Source organism: Penicillium canescens (genome assembly GCF_028828765.1).
Source record: "Penicillium canescens strain IBT 15451 chromosome Unknown utg000003l_segment0_segment0, whole genome shotgun sequence".
NCBI lineage: Eukaryota > Fungi > Ascomycota > Eurotiomycetes > Eurotiales > Aspergillaceae > Penicillium > Penicillium canescens.
Window position 1 is genome coordinate 5,335,234 of NW_026703965.1, and position 26,319 is coordinate 5,361,552.

General features: G+C 48.6%; 13 protein-coding genes across 13 annotated transcripts; 10 read left to right on the plus strand and 3 right to left on the minus strand.

Annotated features, from left to right (window-relative positions):
* Positions 1-37: 37 nt before the first annotated feature.
* Positions 38-1,227, plus strand: N7446_005272 (uncharacterized protein; the record flags this gene model as incomplete). Its single annotated transcript, XM_058514020.1, has 5 exons — positions 38-118; positions 189-782; positions 838-906; positions 975-1,068; positions 1,121-1,227. 5 exons carry the CDS (start codon positions 38-40, stop codon positions 1,225-1,227), a joined length of 945 nt encoding a protein of 314 aa, XP_058375349.1.
* A 1,756-nt stretch (positions 1,228-2,983) lies between these two features.
* Positions 2,984-3,946, minus strand: N7446_005273 (M50 family metallopeptidase; the record flags this gene model as incomplete). The annotated part of the gene is made up of 4 exons (XM_058514021.1): positions 2,984-3,193; positions 3,245-3,289; positions 3,347-3,709; positions 3,764-3,946. 4 exons carry the CDS (start codon positions 3,944-3,946, stop codon positions 2,984-2,986), a joined length of 801 nt encoding a protein of 266 aa, XP_058375350.1.
* A 471-nt stretch (positions 3,947-4,417) lies between these two features.
* N7446_005274 (uncharacterized protein) lies at positions 4,418-4,803 on the minus strand (the record flags this gene model as incomplete). Its single annotated transcript, XM_058514022.1, has 2 exons — positions 4,418-4,597; positions 4,624-4,803. The coding sequence occupies 2 exons, from the start codon at positions 4,801-4,803 to the stop codon at positions 4,418-4,420; spliced, it is 360 nt and encodes a 119-aa protein (XP_058375351.1).
* Positions 4,804-5,120: 317 nt separating this feature from the next.
* N7446_005275 (GH92 family glycosyl hydrolase) lies at positions 5,121-7,675 on the plus strand (the record flags this gene model as incomplete). Its single annotated transcript, XM_058514023.1, has 2 exons — positions 5,121-5,747; positions 5,804-7,675. 2 exons carry the CDS (start codon positions 5,121-5,123, stop codon positions 7,673-7,675), a joined length of 2,499 nt encoding a protein of 832 aa, XP_058375352.1.
* Positions 7,676-8,346: 671 nt separating this feature from the next.
* Positions 8,347-10,487, plus strand: N7446_005276 (uncharacterized protein; the record flags this gene model as incomplete). The annotated part of the gene is made up of 8 exons (XM_058514024.1): positions 8,347-8,584; positions 8,636-8,875; positions 8,927-9,022; positions 9,096-9,171; positions 9,224-9,410; positions 9,465-9,733; positions 9,813-10,280; positions 10,346-10,487. The coding sequence occupies 8 exons, from the start codon at positions 8,347-8,349 to the stop codon at positions 10,485-10,487; spliced, it is 1,716 nt and encodes a 571-aa protein (XP_058375353.1).
* A 656-nt stretch (positions 10,488-11,143) lies between these two features.
* Positions 11,144-13,423, plus strand: N7446_005277 (uncharacterized protein; the record flags this gene model as incomplete). Its single annotated transcript, XM_058514025.1, has 1 exon — positions 11,144-13,423. One exon carries the CDS (start codon positions 11,144-11,146, stop codon positions 13,421-13,423), a length of 2,280 nt encoding a protein of 759 aa, XP_058375354.1.
* Positions 13,424-13,835: 412 nt separating this feature from the next.
* On the plus strand, positions 13,836-16,216 carry N7446_005278 (uncharacterized protein; the record flags this gene model as incomplete). The annotated part of the gene is made up of 7 exons (XM_058514026.1): positions 13,836-13,902; positions 13,961-14,057; positions 14,121-14,779; positions 14,833-14,903; positions 14,963-15,019; positions 15,074-15,379; positions 15,437-16,216. The coding sequence occupies 7 exons, from the start codon at positions 13,836-13,838 to the stop codon at positions 16,214-16,216; spliced, it is 2,037 nt and encodes a 678-aa protein (XP_058375355.1).
* A 312-nt stretch (positions 16,217-16,528) lies between these two features.
* On the minus strand, positions 16,529-17,992 carry N7446_005279 (uncharacterized protein; the record flags this gene model as incomplete). Its single annotated transcript, XM_058514027.1, has 3 exons — positions 16,529-17,178; positions 17,229-17,568; positions 17,618-17,992. 3 exons carry the CDS (start codon positions 17,990-17,992, stop codon positions 16,529-16,531), a joined length of 1,365 nt encoding a protein of 454 aa, XP_058375356.1.
* A 292-nt stretch (positions 17,993-18,284) lies between these two features.
* Positions 18,285-19,055, plus strand: N7446_005280 (YoaK family protein; the record flags this gene model as incomplete). Its single annotated transcript, XM_058514028.1, has 1 exon — positions 18,285-19,055. The coding sequence occupies one exon, from the start codon at positions 18,285-18,287 to the stop codon at positions 19,053-19,055; it is 771 nt and encodes a 256-aa protein (XP_058375357.1).
* Positions 19,056-21,840: 2,785 nt separating this feature from the next.
* N7446_005281 (putative neutral amino acid permease) lies at positions 21,841-23,646 on the plus strand (the record flags this gene model as incomplete). Its single annotated transcript, XM_058514029.1, has 9 exons — positions 21,841-22,021; positions 22,083-22,155; positions 22,202-22,548; positions 22,601-22,744; positions 22,794-23,008; positions 23,057-23,254; positions 23,310-23,337; positions 23,394-23,509; positions 23,566-23,646. 9 exons carry the CDS (start codon positions 21,841-21,843, stop codon positions 23,644-23,646), a joined length of 1,383 nt encoding a protein of 460 aa, XP_058375358.1.
* Positions 23,647-24,537: 891 nt separating this feature from the next.
* Positions 24,538-24,771, plus strand: N7446_005282 (uncharacterized protein; the record flags this gene model as incomplete). The annotated part of the gene is made up of 1 exon (XM_058514030.1): positions 24,538-24,771. The coding sequence occupies one exon, from the start codon at positions 24,538-24,540 to the stop codon at positions 24,769-24,771; it is 234 nt and encodes a 77-aa protein (XP_058375359.1).
* A 48-nt stretch (positions 24,772-24,819) lies between these two features.
* On the plus strand, positions 24,820-25,795 carry N7446_005283 (uncharacterized protein; the record flags this gene model as incomplete). The annotated part of the gene is made up of 3 exons (XM_058514031.1): positions 24,820-24,837; positions 24,869-25,195; positions 25,226-25,795. 3 exons carry the CDS (start codon positions 24,820-24,822, stop codon positions 25,793-25,795), a joined length of 915 nt encoding a protein of 304 aa, XP_058375360.1.
* Positions 25,796-25,800: 5 nt separating this feature from the next.
* N7446_005284 (uncharacterized protein) lies at positions 25,801-26,311 on the plus strand (the record flags this gene model as incomplete). Its single annotated transcript, XM_058514032.1, is given in 4 exon segments — positions 25,801-25,933; positions 25,974-26,008; positions 26,020-26,133; positions 26,186-26,311. The coding sequence occupies 4 exon segments, from the start codon at positions 25,801-25,803 to the stop codon at positions 26,309-26,311; spliced, it is 408 nt and encodes a 135-aa protein (XP_058375361.1).
* Between the last annotated feature and the right edge of the window lie 8 nt (positions 26,312-26,319).

Consider the following 26,319-nt stretch of genomic DNA (forward strand, 5'->3'; position numbering starts at 1 on the left):
TTACTCCCTCTAGCAGTTCCACCTATAATCGCTCATTATGCCTTTACCTCGGAAGAGTACCTTTTTCCCTCACAAACCCGTATTGACCGAGCAGAACCTCCCTGACCAACAGGGCAAGGTTGGTGACCATCCTCCACTTCGCCCACGTCCAAAGAATGGTTCCAATCACTGACGCGTTATAACGTCAGGTCTTCATCATTACTGGCGGCTCAGGCGGTCTCGGGAAGGAGCTCGCTGCGATACTGTACCAGCACAACGCCAAGGTGTATCTAGCGGCACGGAGCGAGAAAAGAACCGCAGAAGTAATCAAAGAGATCCAGAAAGCTCACACTACGTCGTCTGGTGAACTGCTGTTCCACCCCTTACAGCTGGATGATCTGACTAGCATCAAGTCATCTGCGGAGCAACTCCTCGCTCGCGAGTCCCGACTGGATGTCCTCTGGAACAACGCCGGGGTGATGGTGCCCCCTCAGGGATCCACGACTGTGCAAGGCTACGAATTACAACTGGGAGTTAACAATTTGGGCCATTTCCTTTTTACCCACTTCCTTCATCCCCTCCTGGCGAAGACAGCCGCATCGGCCACAAAGAACTCTGTTCGAGTTGTCTGGGTTGCCTCTAGTGCCGCGGACAATGCTCCCATACCTGCCATTGATCTTTCCAACATGGACTATCATCATGACGAAGGGATCTGGAGTAAGTATTCCCGAAGCAAAGCGGGAAACGTTCTGCATGCTGTTGAGTATGGGAGAAGAGCTGGAAACAAGGGCATCATCAGCATGGTCAGATAACTGCACTCTATTAGTATTGTTGGTTGTCACTGACTACTATGGACAGAGTTTAAATCCAGGCAATTTCGTGACCAACCTTCAACAGTCAATGCCTAAAATGCAACTGGCCATGTTTGTATGTATCTACCTTTCACGCTACATTGAACCCTTTTTTCTTTTCTGAATTAGTCTGACTCTTTCCAGAAACTCATTAGCCACCCCCCAATTAATGGGGCTTACACAGAACTCTTCGCCGGCCTTCATCCATCCATTACTGAAGAGAATAACGGCGGCTGGGGTAAGTATGAAGCCCGATATGCCCTGATATAGAAACTGATTCGCCTCTCCAGTCGCGCCATTCGGCAAATTGGAACCAGTGCGCAAGGATCTGTTAGATACAAGTCTTTGTCGGAAGTACTGGGAGTGGTGCGAAACACAGGTCACACCATACATGTAAGGGATTGAGAAGGCAGTAGCGGGGATTGACGGCGCTGCTTGTTCATCCCAGATTGTTGCAGACACACTTGGCAATACGTTGGGCTAAAGGTGTCAAATTATGAGAATTTATGGTGTCTTACAAATCCCATCACTGGATTGATATTGAACTAGAGCGCTGAATCAGCTTTGAACCGTTGCTGCTCTTAGTGTTGAGAGTGGTGAATATTTCCTAATGCGGGGGCTGGAAGAGGAGAAGTATGCTATGGATTTAGGGGGTTGTGAATACGCTTTAGCAGTACATAGACAAAAATAGAGAAGCGGACAGATTGCGGAAGCTACAGTATGCCCAAGATGGTATTGTGCTCTCTCGCATCTTTCGTGGCTCGACGTATGCTGCTACGTTCGAAGACCTCATCTATTCTCATTGGTTCACTCGCTCTTCTTATAGCTTATCGGGAAGAGTATGCTCTCAGAAGAATTCTGACCCAGGTTAAGAATTCTCATTGGAGTTGCTATCCATGGTTACAATGTGCTTTTCCCAAATCCAGATGAAGACGAATGTGACGTTTACCGGCGACCCTGTTGTGGCGTCATCGGAGAAGGTTTGTACTCAAGCAAATGATCGTATGATCAGAACTCTCCTGAACATCACAATTCAGTCACAAGTAAAAGAGGAATTCCCAAGCCTTTTGGTTCCAGAACCATTCTTGCGAGTTGGAAGAAACACATCCAGCTCGACTTGATTGGGTTTACCGCAATTAATGATGTACAAGCATCCGTGGCGTGCGCCTCTCCAACAATCGCAACGACTAATCGGAGTACCATTCCAAAAGAACACTCATGGTCGTAAGAATCACCATACCTATTTAAGCTCCGCCTCAAAAACTCTCCGTCTTCCCCTCGCCCTCCCTCGGCTCGATATTTGTGCTTTCCTCGACGGCAACGATGCGAGTCTCATGCGGAACATTCGAAAATAATTAACAGGAAAAGATCATGCGATTGATGAGCGTTCATGAGAGAATTGATCTCGCCCATCCGTTGGCTCTTTTGATTGCAAGACGGTGCGAGTATATTTTCTGATCAATTGATTTGCCGAAGACATCATCCGCCCTGATGAAATAGCGTGAACCTCACTCACGCCGGGGTTTTGTCGGAGATGGGTTCAAGTGTGGCGGAAAATAGATGAAAATTGTAGGTGATTAGCATCCTTAAATAGTCATCTACTATGTTATAACAACCGAAGCACTGACGGCCTGAAAGTACATTGTAAATTGGCCCTGGACACCAGTGCTGATTTTGAGGCTATGTGCAGAGTTGCGGGACCCAGTGGAGTCAATGGAATGAAAACGGTTGCGGAAAGCAGCAGAATTGAATATCGCGAGTAGCCTCGTGAGCATCACAAGGTTCACACCAACCAATGCCAATATTAGGAAGATAAAAGCACTGGAAAGAATTAAACGAGAACTATTTCTGTCAATGTATATTTTATTTGAGAAAGACTTTGACTCGTGTTAGGGCTGTTCAGATGGCCTAGTAGCTTTTCAATATGGCTTGATGAGATTGGTATAAACAATCTGAACGAGCAGCAACGGGGTGTATCACCTTATAACAGGAGTAGAAAATTGATATATGCATGTTGTTTCGCAAATGGGGTATTTCCATGATATTATGTGACAATCTTGCTATTTAGGAAATGTTAGGAATACATAAAATGTCATAATGCATGAAAATGGATACGGTCTGAATTCGTCGTGACATGATTCGATCGCGCTCGTTTAACGAGTTGGGATAAAATGCTTGGAGTCGGACTGTTGCTGGCTGAACGATTCGGGGAATGCTGCGATACCACCGATGATACCGATAGCCATGAAGCAGAGAGAGATCAAGGACCAGATGACACCCCAGCACTGGGAGGAGCCACCATACTTCTTGGCGAAGACGCTAGCATCGGAGGTGTTGACTTTGCGTAGGATGAGATCGTCACACTATGACAGACTGTTAGCGGGGTCTGTAAAGAGGGCTTGCTTGAGACTTACGATATCCCAGACACTGTACAAAGCGGACATGACACCGATGAAGAGCTAAGCAAAAATGGATTAGCATAATTAACAGATGACGAGGAAGTATATGTGACTTACCACAACCCAGCGCAAGGCTTCACCATGGGCAATGAACCAGCATGCCACCAACAAACCAACCGCAAGAAGGATAGTCAGGATAGTCAACCAGTCCCGTCGCGCCCACCAAAGTGTAAGCAAGAAGCAAACACCCAGAATAATACTGGCAACCTTGCTAGCCACAATATCAAAGCCGGCAAAAATCAAGAGCGCGCCGATGATGGATGAGCCGAGATACCCAGCGGGCAAGGTGATCGCACTGACACCACCCTGCATATGGGTGACACCACCTTCATGGGGATCGAGGGAGATGGATTTGACTTTTCCACCGGTGCAGCAGGCAGTGATCGCATGGCCGAACTCATGGAACGCAATCACCAACATCTGTCACATGTTAGTCGCAACACAGGAGAGTGGAGAGGAGAAAGGGTTGGGTACTTTGAAGGGCCATAGTGACCAGCGAACATATGGCAGATTCCATAGTAGTGCGATGACCACGACATAGACGGCCATCACCCCCAGAGTGATGGCTTGAGTATGGTTGACCGTCAAGCCACGACTGGCGAGTTGATGCGGGGCCGTTTCCACGCTTCGGGCTAGCGCTGCATATAGGGCTGGCATGGTGGATAATAAGTAGAAGGGAAATGTGAAAGAAATCAGCAAGGAAGAGTAGTTTACTCAAATCCTATTTATGAGAGTTTATGAGAGTTGACAAAAATGAGATCCGCGCGTTGTAGGGATGGACGCGCATGTTTGTGTGGCTGGTGTGGTGCTATTTTTAGCTTCTTGGCTTTGTTTCACTCCCTGAACCATAGGGCTGAATTGCCACAACTTGAGCAAATACAGTACGGAGACTGGAGGCGAAAAGACATGTATGATATTTTATATAGAAAGCTGATCTATATAAACGTAGATGAAGCCATCGGTATTAAAGCTTTAACGCTGTTGTTTGCGGCCCACGCCGTATTCGAGTAATATAGGAAATATATCGGACCGGTTATCTTCAACAGCGCGATATAACGGCGACGGGGCATATCGCTTTAGATCAGCACCACGCTGGAGCAGAAGCTTCACTATTGCCAGATTCCCGAACTACATCGCAGTAGAAGGGGGCGGGTGGTCAACCTCCACAGCATACCGCCACTTATCAGTAAGTTGCAGATAGAGGCATGGAGCGCGATTCTTGCGGTAGAAATTAGGTTGTGCACCCAAATCAAGCAAAAGGGTGACGGTTTCGGTAGAGTCGCTCTGGAGTGCCTCTACGAGAGCGTGCTGAATGTTCACAATACTCGGTATACTGTGCTCCTTTCTCTGTTGGTAAAGAGGGTGGTGTAGATATCCTGCCAGTAAGGATCCGTGGGACCCCAACGACCATCTCTTCTTCTTGGAACGAATACTTCTTCTTCGTCGTCAGCCTCATCCTCGTCTTGCGCTTGCTTTACAGGCTCTAAGCCGTATGTGGTTAGTGCCAAAAACATTATTCTCGACAATTCCAAGGTTGCTACTCATGGCACGTGATAGCAAATGCTTTTACTCCTTTCCATCTCTCATCCGGCCCAAATATGAGGCCTCGGACCTTCACTGCGACCTGCTAGTGCTACCACACCCCGCAAATGCGGGGATGGAAATTGGGATCAACCAAGATTGAGCCGTTTACCCGATACTATGGCAAGCTAATGGAGAGTAACAAGAATGCCAATTCTTCATTCCGATTCCAGGTACTTTACCAATAAATCTGCACCTAACATGAACTCTTGCCATCCTTGACCTTTCCAAACCCAAGGCCACAGTCAACATGGTGGGTGTTCTACCAGTCTTGGTCGCGGGACTCGCAGGATGTACATGCGCCCAGCCAAAGGGAACAAAACATCGCAGCACAGATTACCATGAAAATGCAGGTGTTCTTAACTTCGTTAATCCCCTTATCGGCACTTATGGAACAACCCCAAATGGTAATGGCGGTATGATCCCATCTGTCTGTCCTCCGTTCGGAATGACGCGGTGGACACCCCAGACTCGCGAGAATTTCATTTCTCAGGTTCCCTATGGCGACAGTGACCGCCTCATTCACGGATTCCAGGCTACTCACCAACCTGCTATCTGGATGGGTGAAGCTGGTCAAGTTGTCTTGACGCCAGGTATGGGTGATGTTCAACCATTGTTTGAGAATCGCGGGTTGGAGTTTCGGAAAAAGGATGAACGGAGTACGCCGTACGTCTATGAGGTTTTGGTAAACGCCACCCAACTTATGGATCGTGATTGGAATGCCACGGCCGAGGCTGTTGGTGACAGAGTGGTTCCCGGGGGTGCTGGAGCCGTTCCTGATGAGGTCAAGGAGGGTGCTAATGGACGGACGCGAAAACGTGAAGTGGAATCGACTCTTCGCGCTCAGTCTGATGAAGAGTATGAGCGATCTATTCAGGTAATTATTCCAATTATGATTTGTTGCCGGGGATGATTTCTGATGTCTTCTTTTAGATTGCCATGTCGGCAGATGCTCACGTTGGCCACCTGCGCTTCGATTTCCAAAGCGCCGATGGCGAAGCTCAGGACCCTTGGGTGTTCATTCAAGCTTCCCGTCGGAACTGGACTGGTGAAGTCCACATTGATGCGAAGAATAAAGAGATCTATGGCTACAACACCGAGCGCCAGGATTACCTTCTCGGGCCAGACAAAGCAGCTTCATTCAAGGGATACTTCGTGTCCCGATTCTCCGAGCCTTTTGTCGAGTATGGCGTCACGAACGGCGGTTCTTTGATGGAGAATGAGAGCCAGCGACATGGAAACTTCACTGGAGCATATGTGAAATTCAGCAGCAAGACATCGCGCGTAGAAGTGCGGACGGGCGTTTCATATGTCAGTATCGCCCAGGCTCGGAAGAATCTCGAAATTCAGACTCCGGATGGACACACATTCGAAGACACCGTCGACAAAGTGAAGTCTGCCTGGCTTGAGAAGCTGGGTCGAGTTTCCATCAAAGGCATCAACCATACCGATCCAGACCATGACCCTCGCACTATCTGGTATACCGGCCTGTTTCATGCACTCCAATATCCTAACGACTTCTCCGAACCTACATCAAAGAAGGATGGCGCCCCGCGAACCTTCTACTCCGGCTATACTGATAGCGTCCACACGGAGAACGACTCATACTACCAGTCCTGGTCAATCTGGGATACATACAGAGCCGAGCACTCACTTCTTACCCTCTTCGCCCCGGAACGTGTCAACAGCATGATGCGCTCGTTGCTCCGCATCTTTGATTGGACTGGCTGGTTGCCGATGTGGGCAAACCTCGTCGAGACGAACATCATGATCGCGACAAATGCAGATGTAGTCCTGGCCAATGCATTGGAGCGCGGATTCAGGGGATTTGATATTGCCAAAGCTTGGAAAGCCGTCAAGAAGGATGCATATACCCCGCCTGACCATGACACCGAGCTGCTCTACTATGACCGCGAGCCGGGCACTTCGTATGAGGCTCGCGCTGGTCTCACAGCATATATGAAGCAGGGCTGGGTATCGAACGATGGATGGTCCGAAGCGGGTAGCCGAACGTTGGATTACGCTTTCGATGACTATGCCTGTTCAATTGTCGCTACGCATGCCGGAGCGGACAATGCCACCGTGAGCGCACTGCGCGAGCGAAGTGGAAACTACGCTTATATCTGGAACAACGAGACTCAGTTCATGCAAGCTCGCAATGCGAACGGGAGTTGGGCGGATAGTACCTGGGGCTGGACGGAGGGTGATGATTGGGTATACACCTTCGACGTGATGCACGACGTGAAGGGTCTAGCTAGGCTGTTCGGTGGACGTGAAGCTCTGCGGGACAAGCTGAATGCCCATTTCAAGGGTGGTCATAATGATCATACCAATGAGCCGAGCCACCATGTGCCTTACCTTTATTCCGTTCTTGGATACCCCAACCAGGCAGCTGAGACTATCAGGGAGATTGCCTGGTCGAACTATAATACCACCAGTGGTGGACTGGGCGGCAATGAGGATCTGGGTCAGATGAGCGCTTGGTATGTTTTCTCGGCTTTAGGTTTCTATCCTGTCAATCCCGCCAGTGACGAGTATATTGTTGGTACACCACTTTTCGAACATGTGTCCATTCGCCTTCCCAGTGGAGCGAGCACTGGCGGACAGGTTGTGAAGGGCAAAGAGCAAATGCTGGAGATTGTCGCCCCGGGCGCATCTACTATGCCGTATATTCGGAGCCTGAAGGTCGACGGAAAGGCCGTTACCTCTCCAGTCTTGAAACATGGCCAGATCGTGCACGCCAAAAAGATTGAGTTTGAGATGAGTGCAATTCCAACTTCCTGGGGGAACCTGCCATTATGGTGAGATTATATCTCAGAGATGGCGTCAAATCGACAGAAGTCCCAACAGGGGTAGAAATAGCCAACGCCAAGGATCATGAATAGTGGACAGGATAGCTCGTGCGACCATTGTTCGCCACGAAGTTTTACCCCTTGGCATGCACAGCAAGCCCCATTCTCTTGTTAATTTGGTGTTTTTGTTACTCCGAGAAGTTGATTGGTGTCCCCACATGGATGTAGAATCACATCATTCCTTTGCTCTTTGGCAAATCATTGCACCATCATAGATAAGGCTTTGTCTACTTAATAGATCGGACTTTTGACTAGATCTGCATAAATCGCGAATTTCAATTCAAAGTTTCATGCCCTCGCTCCGTTGTGAAGTCCAGTTCAGATATGTAATGTTGAACTATCTCTTGTATCGCTCAGCAAATCACCCAAACAATCTCTTATGCAAGACTTCACAAGATGCGAAAGAGTACCTGCAAACTAGAATACACGAAGGAGCGAAATACACCCCGGCTCATCACGCCATCAAACTTCAAGATGGCCCATGACGCCTGAGCTCAGCCAAGTAATTAAGTGCCTCGAACGCGGGATCTTGTGAGAATGCAGCGATGTATATAAAGTCGGACATTCCGAGTATGTTGCACAAAAATTGCTCCTCCCTCTCATATCTTCCCACCTCCGGCCAATATGGAGAAAGGCACCTTCGAAGAATCTGCTACGCCAGCATCACCTCAATATGACAGCAGCGATAGTGACAGCTTGCAATATACCACCGAGGTAGGTGGGAATACTTCGAGGGCCACATACCAGGAGGCATCGGGTGCTCCAGTCGAGGTTAACTCCCCGTTGGGGTATTCAGTCGGACCGGTGACTGTGATCTTTCTCAATTTGAGTAAGATGATTGGGACGGGTGTTTTTTCGACACGTGTGTATATCTAACCCCCTCTCGGGGTGCCAAGTTAACCTGTGTCTATAGCATCAAACGTTCTCAAAGGCGCCGGCTCCGTTGGCCTGTCGTTGATATACTGGGTTATCGGATACTTGATGGCGTCGAGCTCACTCTCCGTTTATATGGAGTTCGCGTCTTGCTTTCCGAGTCGGTCGGGTTCTGAGGTCGTTTACCTTGAACAGTCGTATCCGAGACCGAAGTATTTCTTTCCTACTGTTTTTGCGATGCAGACTGTTTTGTTTTCGTTTAGTAGCAGTAATGCTGTTGGTATGTTTTTGCTAAGTGACACGATGGGGATAATGCTAACCTTTTGTTTAGTTTTGGCGCGATATCTTTTCAAACTTGCGGATGCTGAGCCTAGTGCTTGGCAATCAAAGGGTGTTGCTGCGGCTTCTTATACTGTCGCTGTACTAGGTTAGTATATGCTGGCTTGATACCGCTCATAATAAGGACATTGTTGCTAATCAGAGGTGTATATATGATGCAGTCCTTGCATTCAATACGAGATGGTCTCTCCGAATCGCAAATGCCATCGGCGTTGTGAAATTGGTCACACTGATATTGTACGAAGCAAGACAGCGCAAATCCCAATAGTAAAATGCTAACAAATAGCAGTATCGGAATCAGCGGATTGGTCGTCCTTGGAGGCCACACCTCGGTGAAAGAACCCAAAGCAAACTTCCGAAACGCATTTGATGGCAGTGGTACAGCTACGGTATATGGAACAACAAATGCGTTGGTCAAAGTCATGTTCTCATATGCGGGCTATGAAAATGCATTTAACGTAGTCAACGAAGTTCGGGTATGTGTTGACACATCGGTCATTATTATGGTCTCGTTGCTAACTTGCCAGTAGAATCCTACTAAGACCTTGCGATGGAGTGCACCGTTGTCACTCGGACTTACAGCGACATTGTACATTTTGGCCAACATCGCTTACTTCAGTGCTGCATCCAAGGAAGAGATCCTTGAGTCGAAGGTTGTTGCTGCTGGCTTGTTCTTCGAGAAGGTGTTTGGAAATAGTGGTGCGGCGACGGCATTGAACTTCCTTATTTGCCTTTCTGCATTTGGGAACCTACTTGCTGTTCTTATTGGACAGTCTCGTATGTTGAGGGAATGTGGGAGGTAAGTAAACTGCATCTCATGCCGACATTTTGGCTATCCTTTTCACATCTGTGATCACTAATCATCTTTTCCCCTGCAGGCAGGGCGTTCTACCGTGGACTTCATTTTGGACTTCAACCAGACCCTTCGGCACACCCCTTGGTCCATACTTGGTGAAATGGGGCTTTACAATGCTGATGATTCTGGCACCGCCAGCTGGTGATGCATTCAATTTCAGTAAGTTCCCCGGTGTTGAAGATATTCAGTGTCTGCCACCTTTGGTTACCGATGAATGCCGGCTAACCTTATTGACAGTTGTGGATATGGGAACATACCCGGGCTCCATATTTTCCTTGATCCTGGCCATCGGACTAGTGATCAGTCGGCAGCGTCGTAAACGCCTAAATCTCGGTGCGCCGGATTACCAGGCTTGGCACATTACGGTTGGGTTTTCAATCCTCTCTAATTTGTACATGGTCGCCATGCCATGGTACCCGCCTAGCACCGGGGCTACTGGCGGCGATGTGAGCTTCTGGTATGCGACATACTGCGCGGTTGCTCTTGGAATGTGAGTTTTTACACTGCCATACAGTGGAGAAGATATAAAATTACTAACGGGTCAAATTGTTATAGCATTGCGCTCTGTGGGGTTTACTATTATGTTTGGATCAAGCTTCTTCCTAGACTTCAAGGGTTTAAGTGGGAGCAGACAGTTCTCAAGTTGGATGGTGGTGCGACGGCTCATAGGTTGGTCAGAGTGAAGAAAGATAGCTGAAGTGATAGTGATATATAGAAGTATAGGTGTTTATGTCACGCAGTACAGAGTATATATCCCAGGTATAGAGTGTGCCATTTTAGCGTTCAACACGTCATTTCGGTTGGCTGAGGAAGGAACAGTTGCCGACGCAAGTGCGGAGTCTCCACACTTTCGCCGACGTTCTTTCCCTCGCACCATCAGCCTAGTCAATGTCGCTATACCCGATGAGCCGAGACATATAGTCTCACCATCGCCCTCATCCGGACTTCTAACATTTTATCTACCATTTATGTGCATGTGATACATGGAGATGGTCGCTCCCCGGATTCGCGGCTATGCGTTTACCAGGAATCGGTTGTCCCCGAACAGCCACACGCGACGACCCGTCGGGACCGTCGGCTGTGGAGTCAATTTCTCCATTAGCGTTGGCCGTGGCTGATTGAGGTCATGGAATGAGCTGATCTTCATCAAAAAATACGGCATGGGTTTCGTTTCATTGGCCCAGGACCAAAAACTTCCGCTAACTATGCGCTATGGTCAAACCAAGTGGAACGGAAAAGGTCCTCAGATGTCATCGAAGATTCTGCAGAACCCAGGGACACTATCGGCAAAGCTTTAAAAGATAAAATGCGCCACAGGGACATTCCTCGTTCTGTTCCAAGTCTCATTTCAACATGCGCTCTCCCAGTACGTGGCTTTGGGCCTCTCTTGTGGTCTCCGCGGCGCCGTCCCTCGCGGTCTATGCCCCATTGAGCCTAGGGAATGGCTTCAAGCTCACTGCCAATGGGAAAGCCAATCATCTCTCGATCACCCAAGATGGTCGCACCATTTGGGACACTGTGCCAGGACAGGGATTCCTCAGTGCCAGCGCTGGGGACGACGAGATCATCTCTGCCAACGGTAACTTCAAGATCAATGAAGTGGACCAGAACAAGTGCACCGGTCAGCAGATCAGCAAGATTGATCTGCGTCAATGGCACGACAGCGCCAATGACCATGCTGCTGTTGTTGAAGGTCATCTCACTGGTTGTGGCGATGCCACTGCTCCTTTCACCGTCGCCTTCTGGGTGCCATCTCATTTCCCCGATCGCATTGCCTTCCGCGCCAATGTCAACTCGAACGCTTCGGATTCCACGAAGCTGTTCCTGACTTACCGCTCTTCTCCTGCTGAGGACTTCTACGGTCTTGGTGGCCAGGCCTCTTTCGCATCATTGAAGAACCAGACAGTCCCCATCTTCTCCCGTGAACAGGGTGTCGGCCGTGGCGACCAGCCAACGACTGACCTTGAGTCTGAGGACAGCTTCTTTGCCGGTGGAGATCGCTTCACCACCTACTCCGCTGTTCCTCAGTACATCAGCTCCAATGCCCGGGTGTTCCACCTGACACAAGAAAGCTCTGCCTACACCACCTTCAACTTCACAGATGCCCGTGCCGTCACTGTTAGATACAGTGGCGTGGATGTTGATGGATACTTCATGCAAGCTGAGAACATGCTGAACGGTATTACCATGCTGACCGAGTACACCGGCCGCATGCCCGAACTGCCCCAGTGGGTGGACACTGGTGCTGTACTCGGTATCCAGGGTGGACAGGTAAAGGTCAACCGCATTGTTAATCAGGGACTCAACCAAACATGTCCCATTGCCGCTGTCTGGCTTCAGGATTGGTCTGGCACCCACTCGCAGAGTGTTTCCTACATGTCTCTCAACGTTTCCCGACTCTGGTGGAACTGGGAGTCTGATTCCAAGCTCTACCCAACTTGGAATGAGTTTGTACAGAACCTACGTGATGACCACAACGTCCGCACTCTCTCATACATCAACCCATTCTTGGCCAACGTCAGCACCAAGCCTGATGGGTACAACTCGAACCTCTACGAGGAGGCTACCAAGGGAGGATACATGATCCAGAACTCCACAATCAATGATACCTCCGTTATTTCCAGTGGTCCTGGCCTTGACGCCGGAATCCTTGATCTCACAAACCCCGCTGGCCGATCCTGGTTCAAGAACGTCCTCCTGTCTCAAGTCTGGAACGCCAACATCTCTGGTTTCATGACCGACTTCGGCGAATACACTCCTATCTACCCCGACACCCGCTTCGCCAACAAGAGCATCGATCCATTGATTTACCACAACACCTACCCTCGTGAGTGGGCCGCCCTTCACCACTGGATCGGTAAGAGTGTTCCCAGCTTCAAGGATGCTATCCTCTTCCACCGTTCATGCGCCATGGCCGCCAACCGCTATATGAACCTCTACTGGGCTGGTGACCAGGACACCAACTGGGGTGTCAACGATGGAATTAAGTCTTCCGTCACTGTCATGGGTCACATGGGTCTGTCCGGTTACGCCCACGGCCACACCGAGATTGGTGGCTACACCACTACTTGGGACAGCAACGGCGTTGTCAACCGCTCCGCCGAGCTGCTCGGTCGCTGGGGAGAACTCTCTGCCATTTCCAGCACAGTCTTCCGTACCCACGAGGGTAACGTCCCTCAGGTCAACGCCCAGTTCTACTCCAACTCCTCGACCTACTCCTGGTTCAGCTACAACGCGCGCATGTTCACCAGTCTTGCCGCCTACCGTCGCCGCATCTTGGACACCGAGAGCAAGAAACTGGGCTGGCCCTTGCTCCGCATGCCCGTTGTCTACCACCCCGACGACGTGAAGGCCAAGGCAATCAGCTACCAGAGCTTCTACCTCGGTGCCGATCTGTACGTTGCGCCTGTCCTGGACCCCGGTCACACCAGCGTCAGCGTCTACTTCCCTGGCAAGAACCAGACCTTCACCCACGTCTGGTCTGGCAAGAAATACCACGGTGGCCAGACCGCACGGGTATCCGCACCCTACGGAAAGCCTGCTGTCTTCCTTGTCAACAACACCAAGAACCCCGACTTGGATGAGTTCCTGCAGTTTGTCCGAAAGGAGAACAGCACTGTGATTCGTCCTTAATAACCACGATGTGCTCACGAACATCATTCATACCCTCGATGTATAAAACTCCGAAGCCAGGCTCTGAGACATGTCGAAGAACCGGTGTATGTATTTAGAAATGTCATTTGTAAATCTTTTCCCTTCAAAGGCAAAACCCGAACGGAGAATCGTATCCTCACTCACAATCAAGCCCGATCGCCTTGAATCCGGGAGGCTATAGATCGGCATGCTCCGCACCTTCTTCTGGAATGTTACATTTCCCCTCATTTCATAAACAAATATTCAAGATTCGGACCATGTCGCACCGGCTCGCTTGCAATTTCACCGTCTGGCAGTCGGTTGTCGGCTATGTATTTACTTAAAACGGCAATGAACCGAAGGAGTGAAGTTATGTTGTACATATCTAAGGATTGCCGACAAATTTATCACCATGAGGTTACTCAACGGTATACTTTGTTTGTTGCCAACCGCAATAAAGGCATGGGATACTGATGAACGTGAGTGCTCTAACAAACTTTATTCAATATAAAATTATGAAATAACGCGGACATTCAGTCGTCCCATTTGCATACGAACCCTTACCACTTGGAAGTATAACACCAAACGGATGGCTCAGAACAGAGCTCGAAGCCTCCGCAGCAGGACTAGGAGGGTAAACAAATGCCCAAAATAAAGTCCTCTAGCCTCGAAAAGGCAACCCACTAACGAATAACAGCCATCTATACGACTTTTACCGCTACGTCGCAAACTCCTCCTGGATAGGCGGCGACCAAGAATACAGCAAACTTAACGAAGCCCTCCCATACTGGCTAAATGCCATAGTCCCACTATCCTACACACTCCAAGACGACTGTCTAAAAGCCGATATCAAAACAGTTGTCAGCAAAATCCTCGACCTCATCCAACCAGATGGCTGGATTGGACCTGAGACTCTCGAAGCGGGGAACCGTCTCATCTGGGCTCGAACGCTTGTCTTTCTAGGATTGACGAACCTCGTCGATGCCGATCCGGAGACCTATGAGGAACCTATTATCAACGCCCTGTTTCGGTTCAATGAGTTGATGAATTCAATGTTGAAGAATAATGGTACGGGGATGATCTATCACGATGGTGATAGGGCTAGTGCGGATGATTTCACTTGGTTCCGGTCTAGGTCGCAGGATATGGTTGTTTCATTGCAGTGGATGCTTGATTATTATCCGGGCAATAATACTGAGGTTCTGAGGGAGAATATTCGGCTGATTCATGAGTATTCGTTTAAGTGGGAGGGGTGGTATACAGAGGGGAGTTATATTCGGGAGGATCTTAATTCTGTGTCTCAGGAGGTTGCTGATCGGGAGTGGCCGTTTTTGCATGGTGTTACTGTTGCTGAAGGTATGTTTTGATGCGTGTTGAGAGAAAGTTGAAGCTAATGTGTGATGTTGCAGCTTTGAAGTATGCTGCGGTGTTCAGGCGCTCTACTCACAATGATAGTCTGATCACTACTGCCAAAAATGGGGTATGCTCACAAGGTTCTCAAATTTCAACTCTCCCTGGAGTTATCGCTAATATCTGCAGGTTGACTGGACATTCAAATATCACGGCTCAGCTTCTGGCTCAATCCTAGCTGACGAGGTGAGTGAACCTGCCAAAACTCAAAGTTAAGTGGATAAAGCTGACACAAGACAGCGTCTCGCTGGGCTGAATCCATTCTACGGATCAGAGCTCTGCACCGACGTTGAGACAATCTACTCACTTGCATACAACTACTTCGCAATTGGTGACCCAGATTACGCGGACCGTACGGAACTGGCAACTTTCAATGCTTTACCAGCAGCGATGTGGCCCGACTGGACATCGCATCAATATATGACTGAGCCAAACCAGCCATTTTCCAAGAATCTTTCAGCGTCGCCTTTCTGGAATGTCAATACTGTTGGCCAGACGTTTGGTGTTGAGCCGAATTATCCATGTTGTACTGTCAACCATCCTCAGGTATGATGCCCAACCCATCCTAATAATTAGACAATGATTGCTGAAATACCTTCACAGGGGCTGCCCAAATTCACAATGTACAGTTTCCTCAAGAACGGCAACAACGGACTAGTCCACGCCCTCCTCAGCCCAGGCAAAGTGAACACCAAAATAAACGACAAGGAAGTAACAGTAGATTGCCAAACCGACTACCCATTCAACTCGAGCCTATCATACACAATCAACAGCGAGACGGCCTTCGAGTTCTACCTCCGCGTTCCACAATGGTCAACAGGAATCAAGATAAACCAGCAACCCTCCCCAATCGACTCCAGGACAGGCCTAACAAAAGTCCGAATTCAATCTGGAAAGACAACCCTCAACTACGATATCGGCATGGATATCCAATCCAGATCCAGAGACAATGATACAATCGCCGTTTACCGCGGTCCAATCCTATACAATCTATACATCGACCCGATAACCACAAGCGGTCCACCCCTCTATTATGATACACAGCAAGAATGGCCAGAAGGGACATATCCACCCCAGATGCAAGATCATTCGATGACAAATGGGACTAAGTGGAACGTGGCTATTGACCCGTCGACGCTGACTTTCCATTCTGGGTCTGGGTCTTTGCCTTCGCCTACTTTTGATGATGGGAAGTTGCCTATGTATGTCACTGTACAGGCTTGTCTGATTGATTGGCCTTTGTTCAAGGGGTCTGTTCCTGCTTCGCCGCCTGCTAAAGAGGATAGAGTTTGTCTTGGAGACAGCTTTGTTGCAACACTGCGGCCGTATGGGAGTTCCAAGTTGCATATGTCTGATCTTCCGACTATTGATCTTGGGGGCTAGGGGAATCTTTTGGAATAAGGGTGATTCCGTTATTTGTCACTTGTGAATAATTGCGGTTGTTGAGGAATATTATGACAATACACTCGATCTTATGTTTGACGAGACTCGTATATGCCTAAAGTTTCTCTGGGGGACCTGGATCTAGGGCGCTTCAAGCTTCAGGAAGGATATGATCCACTCCATTGTGTATATCAATAGACTGGATTTGTAGGAATATGTGAATTGAAACTATAAGCCGACAGGAGTTTTAAGCAACAGGAAGATAGCAACAATACCCGAAATCCAAACCATCTCTTGAGCTTGTACCAAGATCTAGATGGTATTCCTAATAGGATCCTTCTCAGCCCCCTCAATATTCTTCAGGAACTCCTTAGCAGCATTCAAATCAGCTCCAAAGATAGTTTCCGCAACCTGTCTCTGAGGTGTCTCTCCCATCCATTGGAACAGAGAAAAGTCCTGGAATTTATCGGCGCGGAAGATCTCCAAAAGTTCAAGCGGTTCATCGTCACTCAGGTTCTCAACGAAGTGTCCCATGTTTCTCGGCACAATGCCTACATCACCAGCCATGTAGTTGAATGTCCGGGCATTTCCTTCGGCAGCGAAAATCGTCACACGGGCACGGCCCTTCTTAAAGAATGTCCACTCATCAGCGTTGGGATGCCAGTGCATTTCGCGCAGAGCTCCTGGTGCAACTTCCAAGTGGGCTGCTGCCACTGTCTTTGAAATGGGGAAGTTCGTCGAGTCTGTAATGCGAACGCGGCCACCGGTACCCTCAACAGGAGTTTGAGCAAGCATGTGATGGGTGAATTTAATCTTAGACTTCTTGAATCCGCGTGGCTTTTCGTCCTCGATGCTGCCGGGCTTTGAGCCTTGGAATATGTACTTCTCAGATGTTGGGATATTGTCGAACTGTTGGGGCTTGACGCGGAAGTTCTCGGCGAGAACGGCTTTGGGGGTATGGGCTGGACGATGGATTAGTATATAGTGTAACGTTGATCGGTAGCTTGCTCACCCATCCAGTCCGTCAAAAGGAATGTAGACTCCTCTGAGAAGTGGCCATTATCGAAGATCAAGAGGAACTCCGTGCCGTTGGGTCCTAGGCCCTGCAGAGAGTGAGGATGTCCAGCAGGGAAATACCAGAGATCGCCCTCCTCGAGGTCATCCAAGAAACTACCTCCTTCTGTGTCGAGCGCAGTCACTCGTACTTTCCCAGCAAGAACGTAAGCCCACTCAGCCTCGGTGTGCCAGTGCAGTTCGCGAATGACCCCCTCATCTAGGCGCATATTCACCCCAGCCAGTTCACGGCTTGTGGGGAGCTCACGGATGGTGGTTTGTCGAGTCCATCCGCCCTCCTATATTTCGATTAGTTCAACTGATCATTCAGCATGAATATCATCATACCTCAATGCGGATGTGGGAATCGGCAAAACTCCATCGCATATTGGGCATACTTCCGTGGTCGGTGCTCGGCGGGCGCACCAGATCGGGGTTCTGACGTTCACGATCTTTGTTGCGCGGTCCCATCACGCTGGTGCCATCTCCATTCCGGAAGGGGAGTGGCTGTATCTCATCACCTACAGAATCTACTTTGTGATCATACGGATCGCGATGGCCTGGTGAGAACGGTGGATGGTCGGCGATCGGCTGTTGGCCGAATAGCTCTGGATGACCCGGGCGGATCTGGAGAAGTTGCTGCAGTCCATAATCTGGGGCTGGGATAGCTGAGATGCCCAGTATGAACAAGGATAGATATGTGATTCCAAGTATCAACTGCATGATGGGGATGCTTGGCAAAGGTTAAGTACAAAGCAGGGATGAGGTGAGTGTTTTAAGTATAAGGGTTTCTCTCCGCACTTCCGACGAACTCCGACATCTCCAATCTCCAATTTCCAAAGCTTAACCCTTTCCTTCTTTTCTTCCTCTCTTCCTCTCTTCGCATTCCATGTACTTCTTGCTTCGTCTCCACTTGGTGGAGCTATGACGCATCATTTTCCCGTGCGGAGACATATTTCTACATCTGGAGCTCCTTACATTCATAAGGGTCGCGTCTCCCCCTGTTCAATCCATCATGCCTCAAGAAAGCGACCCCCTACTAGGCGGCACCAGGCCTACGGGCCCAAGCCGCCTGTCCAAGCACTTGCGCCGCGAAATCGATCCGGCGCATGGCGACCTCCTACTACTTTTCTGCTACGTCATCACCGGCCTCCTGGACAGCTCCGCAGTGTTTATATGGGGCTCGTTCGTGAGCATGCAAACAGGCAACACCGTATACTTTGGCCTCGGACTCGTCGGCACAGATGACGATCGCTGGATCAAGTCCGGCGTGTCCATAGCTAGTTTCTGCCTTGGCTCGCTATGCTTCGCCGCCTTCCATCGTCTCTTCCCAGCCAGGCAGCGATGGGTTCTCTGTGCATCATTCCTTATGCAGACGTTGTGTGTCACCCTTGCTGCTATTCTTGTTACGATTTATCGACCTTCGCGCGAAGCGCCCTTGAGCTGGCTTGTTCTCGTTCCGCTTGCCTTGGTCGCTTTCCAGAGTAGTGGGCAGGCGGTTACTAGTCGGGTCTTGCAGTTCAGTGGCTTGACTAGTGTTGTTCTTACTAGTATCTACTGTGATTTGTTTTCGCACCCGGACCTTTTGTCTCCCAAGGTGATCCGCCATGCGGAGGAGATGCGACGTCTGGGCGCTGTGTTATGCCTCTTGTTTGGTGTGATTTTGGGTGGTCTCTGGGCACATAGCTCGGTGGGGCTTATGGGGGCGTTGTGGACTGCTGCTATCTTGAAAGGATTCATTATTATTGCATGGTTAGCGTGGAAGGGCAAGGATGAGGAGACCTAGTGCCAGGCGTGGCTGTGCTCAGTCGAGAAAATCGATACTATATTTGGCGAACATATTGACCCCCAAGAAATACGAATGTCTTTATCTACCGAATACATGTTACAAGAACTATGCTAGACTTAAAACTTCCCTAGCGGAGAATCCAAAAGCCACTACAAGAAATTGAAGCCATAGGCATGTGATGTTGGATGAGACGGGCATCGATAGAACCAGCAGCCCGGAAAACATATCGCTTCGATGTGAAGAGATTATGCGGGGTGAGATTCTTCAAGATATGTGCTCAGGCCCCTTCGGTATAGGTCAATTTGGAGTACTTCAGTTGGGGTCTTGGAGAAGGGCCCTTTACGCAAGGGGGCTCGGACTCGCCCGAAGCCGAAGATATTGGGGGTGCAGTTTGGGCTGTCATCGGCAATTATCTTTCAGTGGCGCACGGATCGTTATCCCTCCTGTCCCAGGAAATATACAGGTTTAGCCTATATGATTATCCCTGGATTTACACAGGTTGTTGGTAATATTGATGTGAAGATAGGTGGCTATGGAAATGATGGCATAGTTTTAGCTAGTAGACATAAACGACAATTTGATGGTAGTATTAAAAGTGATACGAACATAAATAACACCACCACCAAGGAAACAAAGGCATTGGTTCGATTTAGCAAAGAGAAATCACAACGCGGGCACCACATCCTGTCAACATAGGAGGATATCTCTGTTAGTTTTTTAGCAATGACATCCGGGGAACAATTTTGGCTCTACGCGATAACTCGCGCTTGATCTCCTTCTTCTAATTCCACTTCGGGACTTCTTCTATTCCGGCCGAAATCTAATTCAAACTTCTGTGGTTTCTTAAATAAGCTTCGCTTGCCTAGCGTAATCTTGGAATATGTGAGTTTGTCGTCATCCTTTTACGGATTCTCCAGCTTGACATCAACTTTCATAGAAGGGCTCCCGTTTCTGCTGCTCCTTGAGAGAGCTTGTTTTACCCCTAGTGCTCTTAGAAACATATGACAGATTCTTCCTCATTAGCATAGCTGCCAATCTCAACCTCATCTCGACGACCAATGTCCTGCTCTTCCTCCTCGTTTTCACGGAGTTCAGAAGTTTCCAGCTCGTCTGCATCGCCCAGAGACTAGAAGCGGCGATTGATATCTTAGATCACAAGTCTATAGACCATATATATTGAGTCAAGTGCCTTGCGCTTCTCCGGAAAATTCTTATTCTCCTGCGTCTCAGAGCGGTCCAGCGGTGACTCGCGGTATATATTGTCATACTTCCCAACTCGCTTTCGCTTTTTGTTAGTGAGATTCTGAAGTTAATTTACTCACTAGCCGTCAGCCTCCCGTTCCAAGTGTAGCATACGGTGCTTCTAAGTCTATCCTCCCGTGTTACGGTGTCCGAATCAACTCCGAAGGTAAGTGGCTTAACACCTTTGTATTAGACCCCGGCTAGGTACAGACCGACATAGGGAACGGCGCTGCGAAAGGGTGGGGTATAGAATCAGCACCGGACACTATTAAGAAGTCTACGAGCGGTATGATTGATGTGATTACCAATAGAACCAAGGAGCAGTACGGTGGGGTCGTCCTCTATAACGGCGAAGTTCAAGATTGGTAGATTGCTCGGGTCAATTTTCTTCATCGGTGATTGGCATATAAGAAAGTTAGAGGTAGTGAATACATATTCTTTTGTGCATCCTTAGAAATCGACTTGGCTGTAAAACACTTGAAAACGGAAAAGAAAAGCCGGTTTGGAATTTGCAAGTCGATTATTTCATACAGAAAAGCTCTGAAGAGATACTTATACGTAAATGCCGGAATGCCTATGTTTAGTGTTATCCAAAAAATAAGTTATCTACAAGGATATGTTTCTATATAAATTCGTAGCTAGCGGTGAAATCGGTCTTGATGTAGGCATCAATTCAAATGTATGTATATTTGCAATAAACTTACACAGTTCCTCGATACATAATCAATACCAGATGCAATAGTTCTTTCAAACTATCATATCTGGAGTGAATCTAAGTTGGCGGCAAACTTATGTCTAGAAGCAACGCAGTCAAGGAAAATGAAGACTGAAAAGATGATAAATAATAAGCTCAAACCTGGGAACTTTCGGAAATATGGGCGCTTTTTCTGTTGAGATTTCACGTAGATCGACGATACCCACATTCCCCAGATTTGGAGTGGGGGACACATCCACCGTATACTAGTGACAATATCCGCCAGTAGCCGGAAGCTTTCAACTCATGACGCATCACCTTGGCACAAGGCAGGGGTCTTATGCTGGAAGCGAATCGTATTTGCACAAATCAGCCATCGTATAATATCCTCGGTCAATGACATCGAAGGCTTCCCCCATCAGGTTTTGAGGCGCAATCAAGCCTTTGCGCCAAAGTTCCATGCCCCTTTGAGGTTCCCTAGTACAAGCCATGCCGTTCTTCCGACGCACTTAGTATCCGATGAACTCAAATTATTTCATCCGTTATAAAACAGACAGATCCGGTTATTTCACATGGTAGCAGATCCTTCTAAGGAATTCGAATGTCCGAGTTGGTTAGACGCCGCCCCATCTCGGATACAAATCCGCTACTTCCCCAACGTGACATCGCGTTAGAGAGGATTTGTTGGACGTGCGCAACGTTGACAACACTCTCGGAGTTACGATCGCTCCGTTCGTACCTGCTATCGCACGGTCACTTATAGCCCTAGGCATCCTACCTCGATAGCGGTCTCGATTTAGACATCCCAAACAGCGGACCCCACGAACATTGCCACTGCACGCCGAAATGGCGCAACAGAACCATGATACACCGCCACGTCTAAACGGAGACAGACAGAATACCTCGCTGGATACCGAAGAGAAGCAAGAATCGGGTCAAAGACCATCTCACGATGAGAATCCATTCGGAGATGAGCTGGAGGGAGAGACAAAGTATCGAACTATGAAGTGGTGGCAGTGTAGCATGAGTATGTCGACTGCAGTTTTTGATCTGATGGACGAACAATATCTGATACCTTCGCTTCACAGTTATGATTGCGGAAACTATATCTCTTGGAATTTTATCGCTTCCCTCGGCAGTCGCAGTCTTGGGAATTGTCTGGTAAGTCATATTCTTCACAGCTGAACAGAGGCTAAAAGGTATCTAGTGCGGTGATCCTTATTGTCGGCCTCGGTATCACAGCGACCTATACCGGCTATGTGATAGGCCAGTTCAAATTGCGATATCCCCAAGTGCACAGCATGGCAGATGCAGGAGAAGTACTGTTTGGTAGAATTGGACTGCCGCGCTTCGGCAGAGAGTTTCTGGGAACGGGCCAGCTTCTCTTTCTTGTGTTCATTATGGGTAGTCATATTTTGACTTTCACCACCATGATGAACACCTTGACAGACAACGGCGCTTGTTCTATTATCTTCGGGATTGTTGGTCTGATCATCTCTGTTATATGTACACTGCCCCGGACTCTGCGCAAGGTTTCGTGGTTGGCATGCGCTTGTATGTGGCATCCCTATTCGTCATTATCCTGATACTGACTATTACCGGGCAGCGTTCGTGAGTATCATTGCTGCATTGCTGGTCACCATGATTGCCATTTCCATCCAGCGTCCGGGACACGGAAAGATAGACGCGACTACAACAGTCAGTTTGGACAATGCATTCTTGTCCGTAACAAATATTGTCTTTGCTTATGGTAAGTATCACCATTTGCGCAGCTAACAGGCTCTTACTGATTTTTGTAGCTGGCCATGTTGCCTTCTTCGGCTTCATATCTGAGATGCGCGTACCCACAGACTATACCAAGACCCTATATCTGCTTCAAGCGACTGATACAAGCATGTATGTGGTTGCTGCCGTGGTCATTTATGTATACGGTGGAAGAGATGTGAAGTCTCCAGCATTGAGCTCGACGAGTCCTGTGACGGCAAAAGTTGCATACGGAGTTGCGATTCCTACAGTAGGTACCCGCGAATTCAATCCATACAATACCTGACACAGTAACCAGATTGTCATCGCTGGTGTGATCAACGGACACGTCGCAGCAAAATACATATATGTACGGATCTTCCGAGGCACCAATCAGATGCAGAAAAAGACCTTGCTATCGATTGGATCCTGGGTGGGGATTACTGTCATACTTTGGGCGATTGCTTGGATCATTTCTGAAGCGATCCCAGTGTTCAACACACTACTAAGCTTAATCGTAAGTCTTTGACCTCCGCTCATGTTACAGATGCTAATCTTATCTCACTCCGCAGACTTCTCTTTTCGCCAGCTGGTTTACCTGTATGCGGATGTCCTGATTGTACTATGAACATTGGCAGAGCTAACATATTTCTCAGACGGACTAAGCGGCATCTTCTGGCTGTTCCTCAATTGGGGTCGATACGGTTCCAACTGGAAGAAAATGGTCCTTACTGGTATCAACTTGATTATCGTTGGGATTGGCGCTTGTTTGGTGAGTTCCGCTTCCCTTTTGGCAATTCTTTTGCCCATGGCTTACTCTCAATATAGTGCGGAATGGGTCTCTGGGTCTCTGGGAAGGCGATCCATGATAGTAACAATAGCTCGAGCTTCACGTGCTCTCATGAGTAACGGCCAGCTTAGAACAGATATCTCGTGTATATGGAAATCAAATATACGTTGCTCCTTTTTGAGATGTGATTTTGATTAGTGCGGAGGTATGGTCCCACTGCGTTTGGAAGGTACATAATTCCACCAAGTATTGCCTCGTCCTCAACCAGCTTTCGAGTCGATCTCGACGTTTCCCAGACGTAAAGCCACTGGTTCGTCTTAGATTTCTTTCGTGTGGATCTGAGTATGACGTTAGCATCTCGTTGTGTTTAGCTGCGAAAACTTCATGATGCAGTCGTTGGGAAGACCTCCTTCAAGTGAAGGCAGGTCTATGACGCCAACCAAGGGTTCAGTGTGGCTTGCAATCATTTTCTGCGAAGACTGAATGGCTGGTGTTGATATCGACGCGGTTGAGGCATATGCTGGATCCAACAGAAAATGACCGCATGATGTATGTCAGCAGTACACGAAAGCCTCGAAGTGACTACACCATTTCGTGCCTTGGTTTCGCCCTACTTTAGCCTCTCTTTTCACGTCTTTTTGTCTATTTTCCAGTACCTCGGGTTGTAGTTCTTTAGAAATGGGGGGTTAATCATGTAGATTATATAAAGGACTTCCTTACATTCTATGACCGTACATAACGATGTCCTCGACTCAATCGCACATGAGTCAGCTCATTTGATGCCATGACGTTCGACGCGATCAGAAGACTACGGTAAACAACAAAATATTAGTATGGGTGTCTAACAGATCACATAACTGGTCATACTCAATTTGGATATTGCTCAGCAACATCTCAACAGCGTGCTCCCACTGTGCCAGGCCACCCAATACCATACCATACTCTCACGAACACGATTCGTGCCGGGCCGAGTATATTGTTTCAATACCTGACAAAAAGCGCAGATCGGAATGCCCTGCCGTGACTCGGCTAGGTTAAAGACACTGGTTAACGAAGACCGTTACGCCTCAAGCACTGGTTTGGAGTTGAATGAGGGTTATCCAGGCGACAAAAATCGACACCCGGATGAGAAAGATCCAACAACTGTGGGATGGAATGATCCTGACGATCGAGCGAAAGATTCGTTCACCATCCACAAGGATGCATGGATCCCACATGACTCTCAATTATTAACACAGCAATAGGAGAAATCTGCCACCTTCCCCAGCTGGAGGAAATGGTTCATCACCATAATGCTCGGGCCAATCTGCGTGACCTTTGCTTCATCAATATTCAGCATAGCAACCATTAACAGCGAAAGACTTCCGTATCTCAGAGGAAGTAATGATCCTAGCAACCAGCCTATTCATGCTAGGCTTCGCCTTTGGCCCAATAATCTTCGGTCCACTTTCCAAATTATACGGGCGGAAGCGACCGATGTTCCTGGGCATGTTTGTCTTTGCAATCTTCCATCCTCGTCGCAGTAGCCCGGAACCTCCAGGCAATCTTCATATGTCGCTTTCTGGGTGGGGTACTTGCCAGTGCGCCTCTTGCCATTGTGTGTCTTCCTCTTTTGGCATCCCGTTGAGAATGCTGTTACTAACTAGCGTGGTCTGGGGTAGGTGTCGGGTATTGTGACCGACATATTTGAGCCAGTAGAGTGCGGCACTGCCATTTCCATCTTCGCCGCTAGCTCCTTTTGTCGGGCCTGTTGCTGGTCCAATCACTGGTAGTTTCATCACACTGTTCTTGGCGTGGCGCTGGACGGTGTATATCACTGCGACCTGGGCGTTTGCGTTCTCGACCATTGGCTTCCTAACCATTCCGGAGACATTTAAGGTGACTTTGCTCTCGCAGCACGCCAAGTGCCAGCGCACAAAGACCAAGAACTGGGCCTTCCATGCCAAGGCGGAGGAGAGCGTTATTAGTACGCGAGATATTGAGTTCCGCTATCTATTTCGGCCTTTTCAGATGCTCTTCCAGGAGCCAATTCTTCTTCTGGTCACGCTGTATGTTGGGATCATCTATGGATTTCTGTATATCTGCTTCGTAGCCTATCCAATCTCGTTCCAGTATGATCGCGGCTGGCAGGAAGGAGTTGCGGCATTGGCTTTCGTGGCTATCATTTGTGGTGTTGCTGTGGCGTGTCTGATCATCGTGTTATTTTCCTTGACACGGCATCGAAGTACCTTGTCTGCACTGGACGAGTCGATACCGAGGAACGGTTAATCCTAATGATTATTGGTGGTGTCCTGGCGCCCACGGAATGTTTCGGTTTGCTTGTACTTCAAATCCGCACATCACTTGGATTCCACATGTCATCTCCGGAGGCTCCTTGGGGCCGGGGTGTTGCTGATCGTCTTGCAGGTATGTATTTTCCTGATCCTGACATGTCGTCTGAAACAAGGCCAATTGAATATCGAGAGTAGTGAAACCCTAACTGTGATCGACAGGGACTCAACTATATTATTGATGTGTCCCCTACGTACGCCAATTCGGCGATTGCAGCCAATTCCTTTTTTTGGTCATGGCTAGGGGCTGGGCTTCCCATATTTGCCCTGCGTATGGTATGAGTATTCCGCGGGCAAGTCATGAACAAAGCTGACTGCATAATATTAGTTGAAAATTCTGGGCGCGCCTTGGGCCATGACTTTGTTGGGATGTCTCACCGCTGTGTACTTCCCTGTCCCCATGGCGTTTTCATCTATGGACGAAAGATCCGATCATGGAGTAAATTCAGCGTGAAGGGGGAA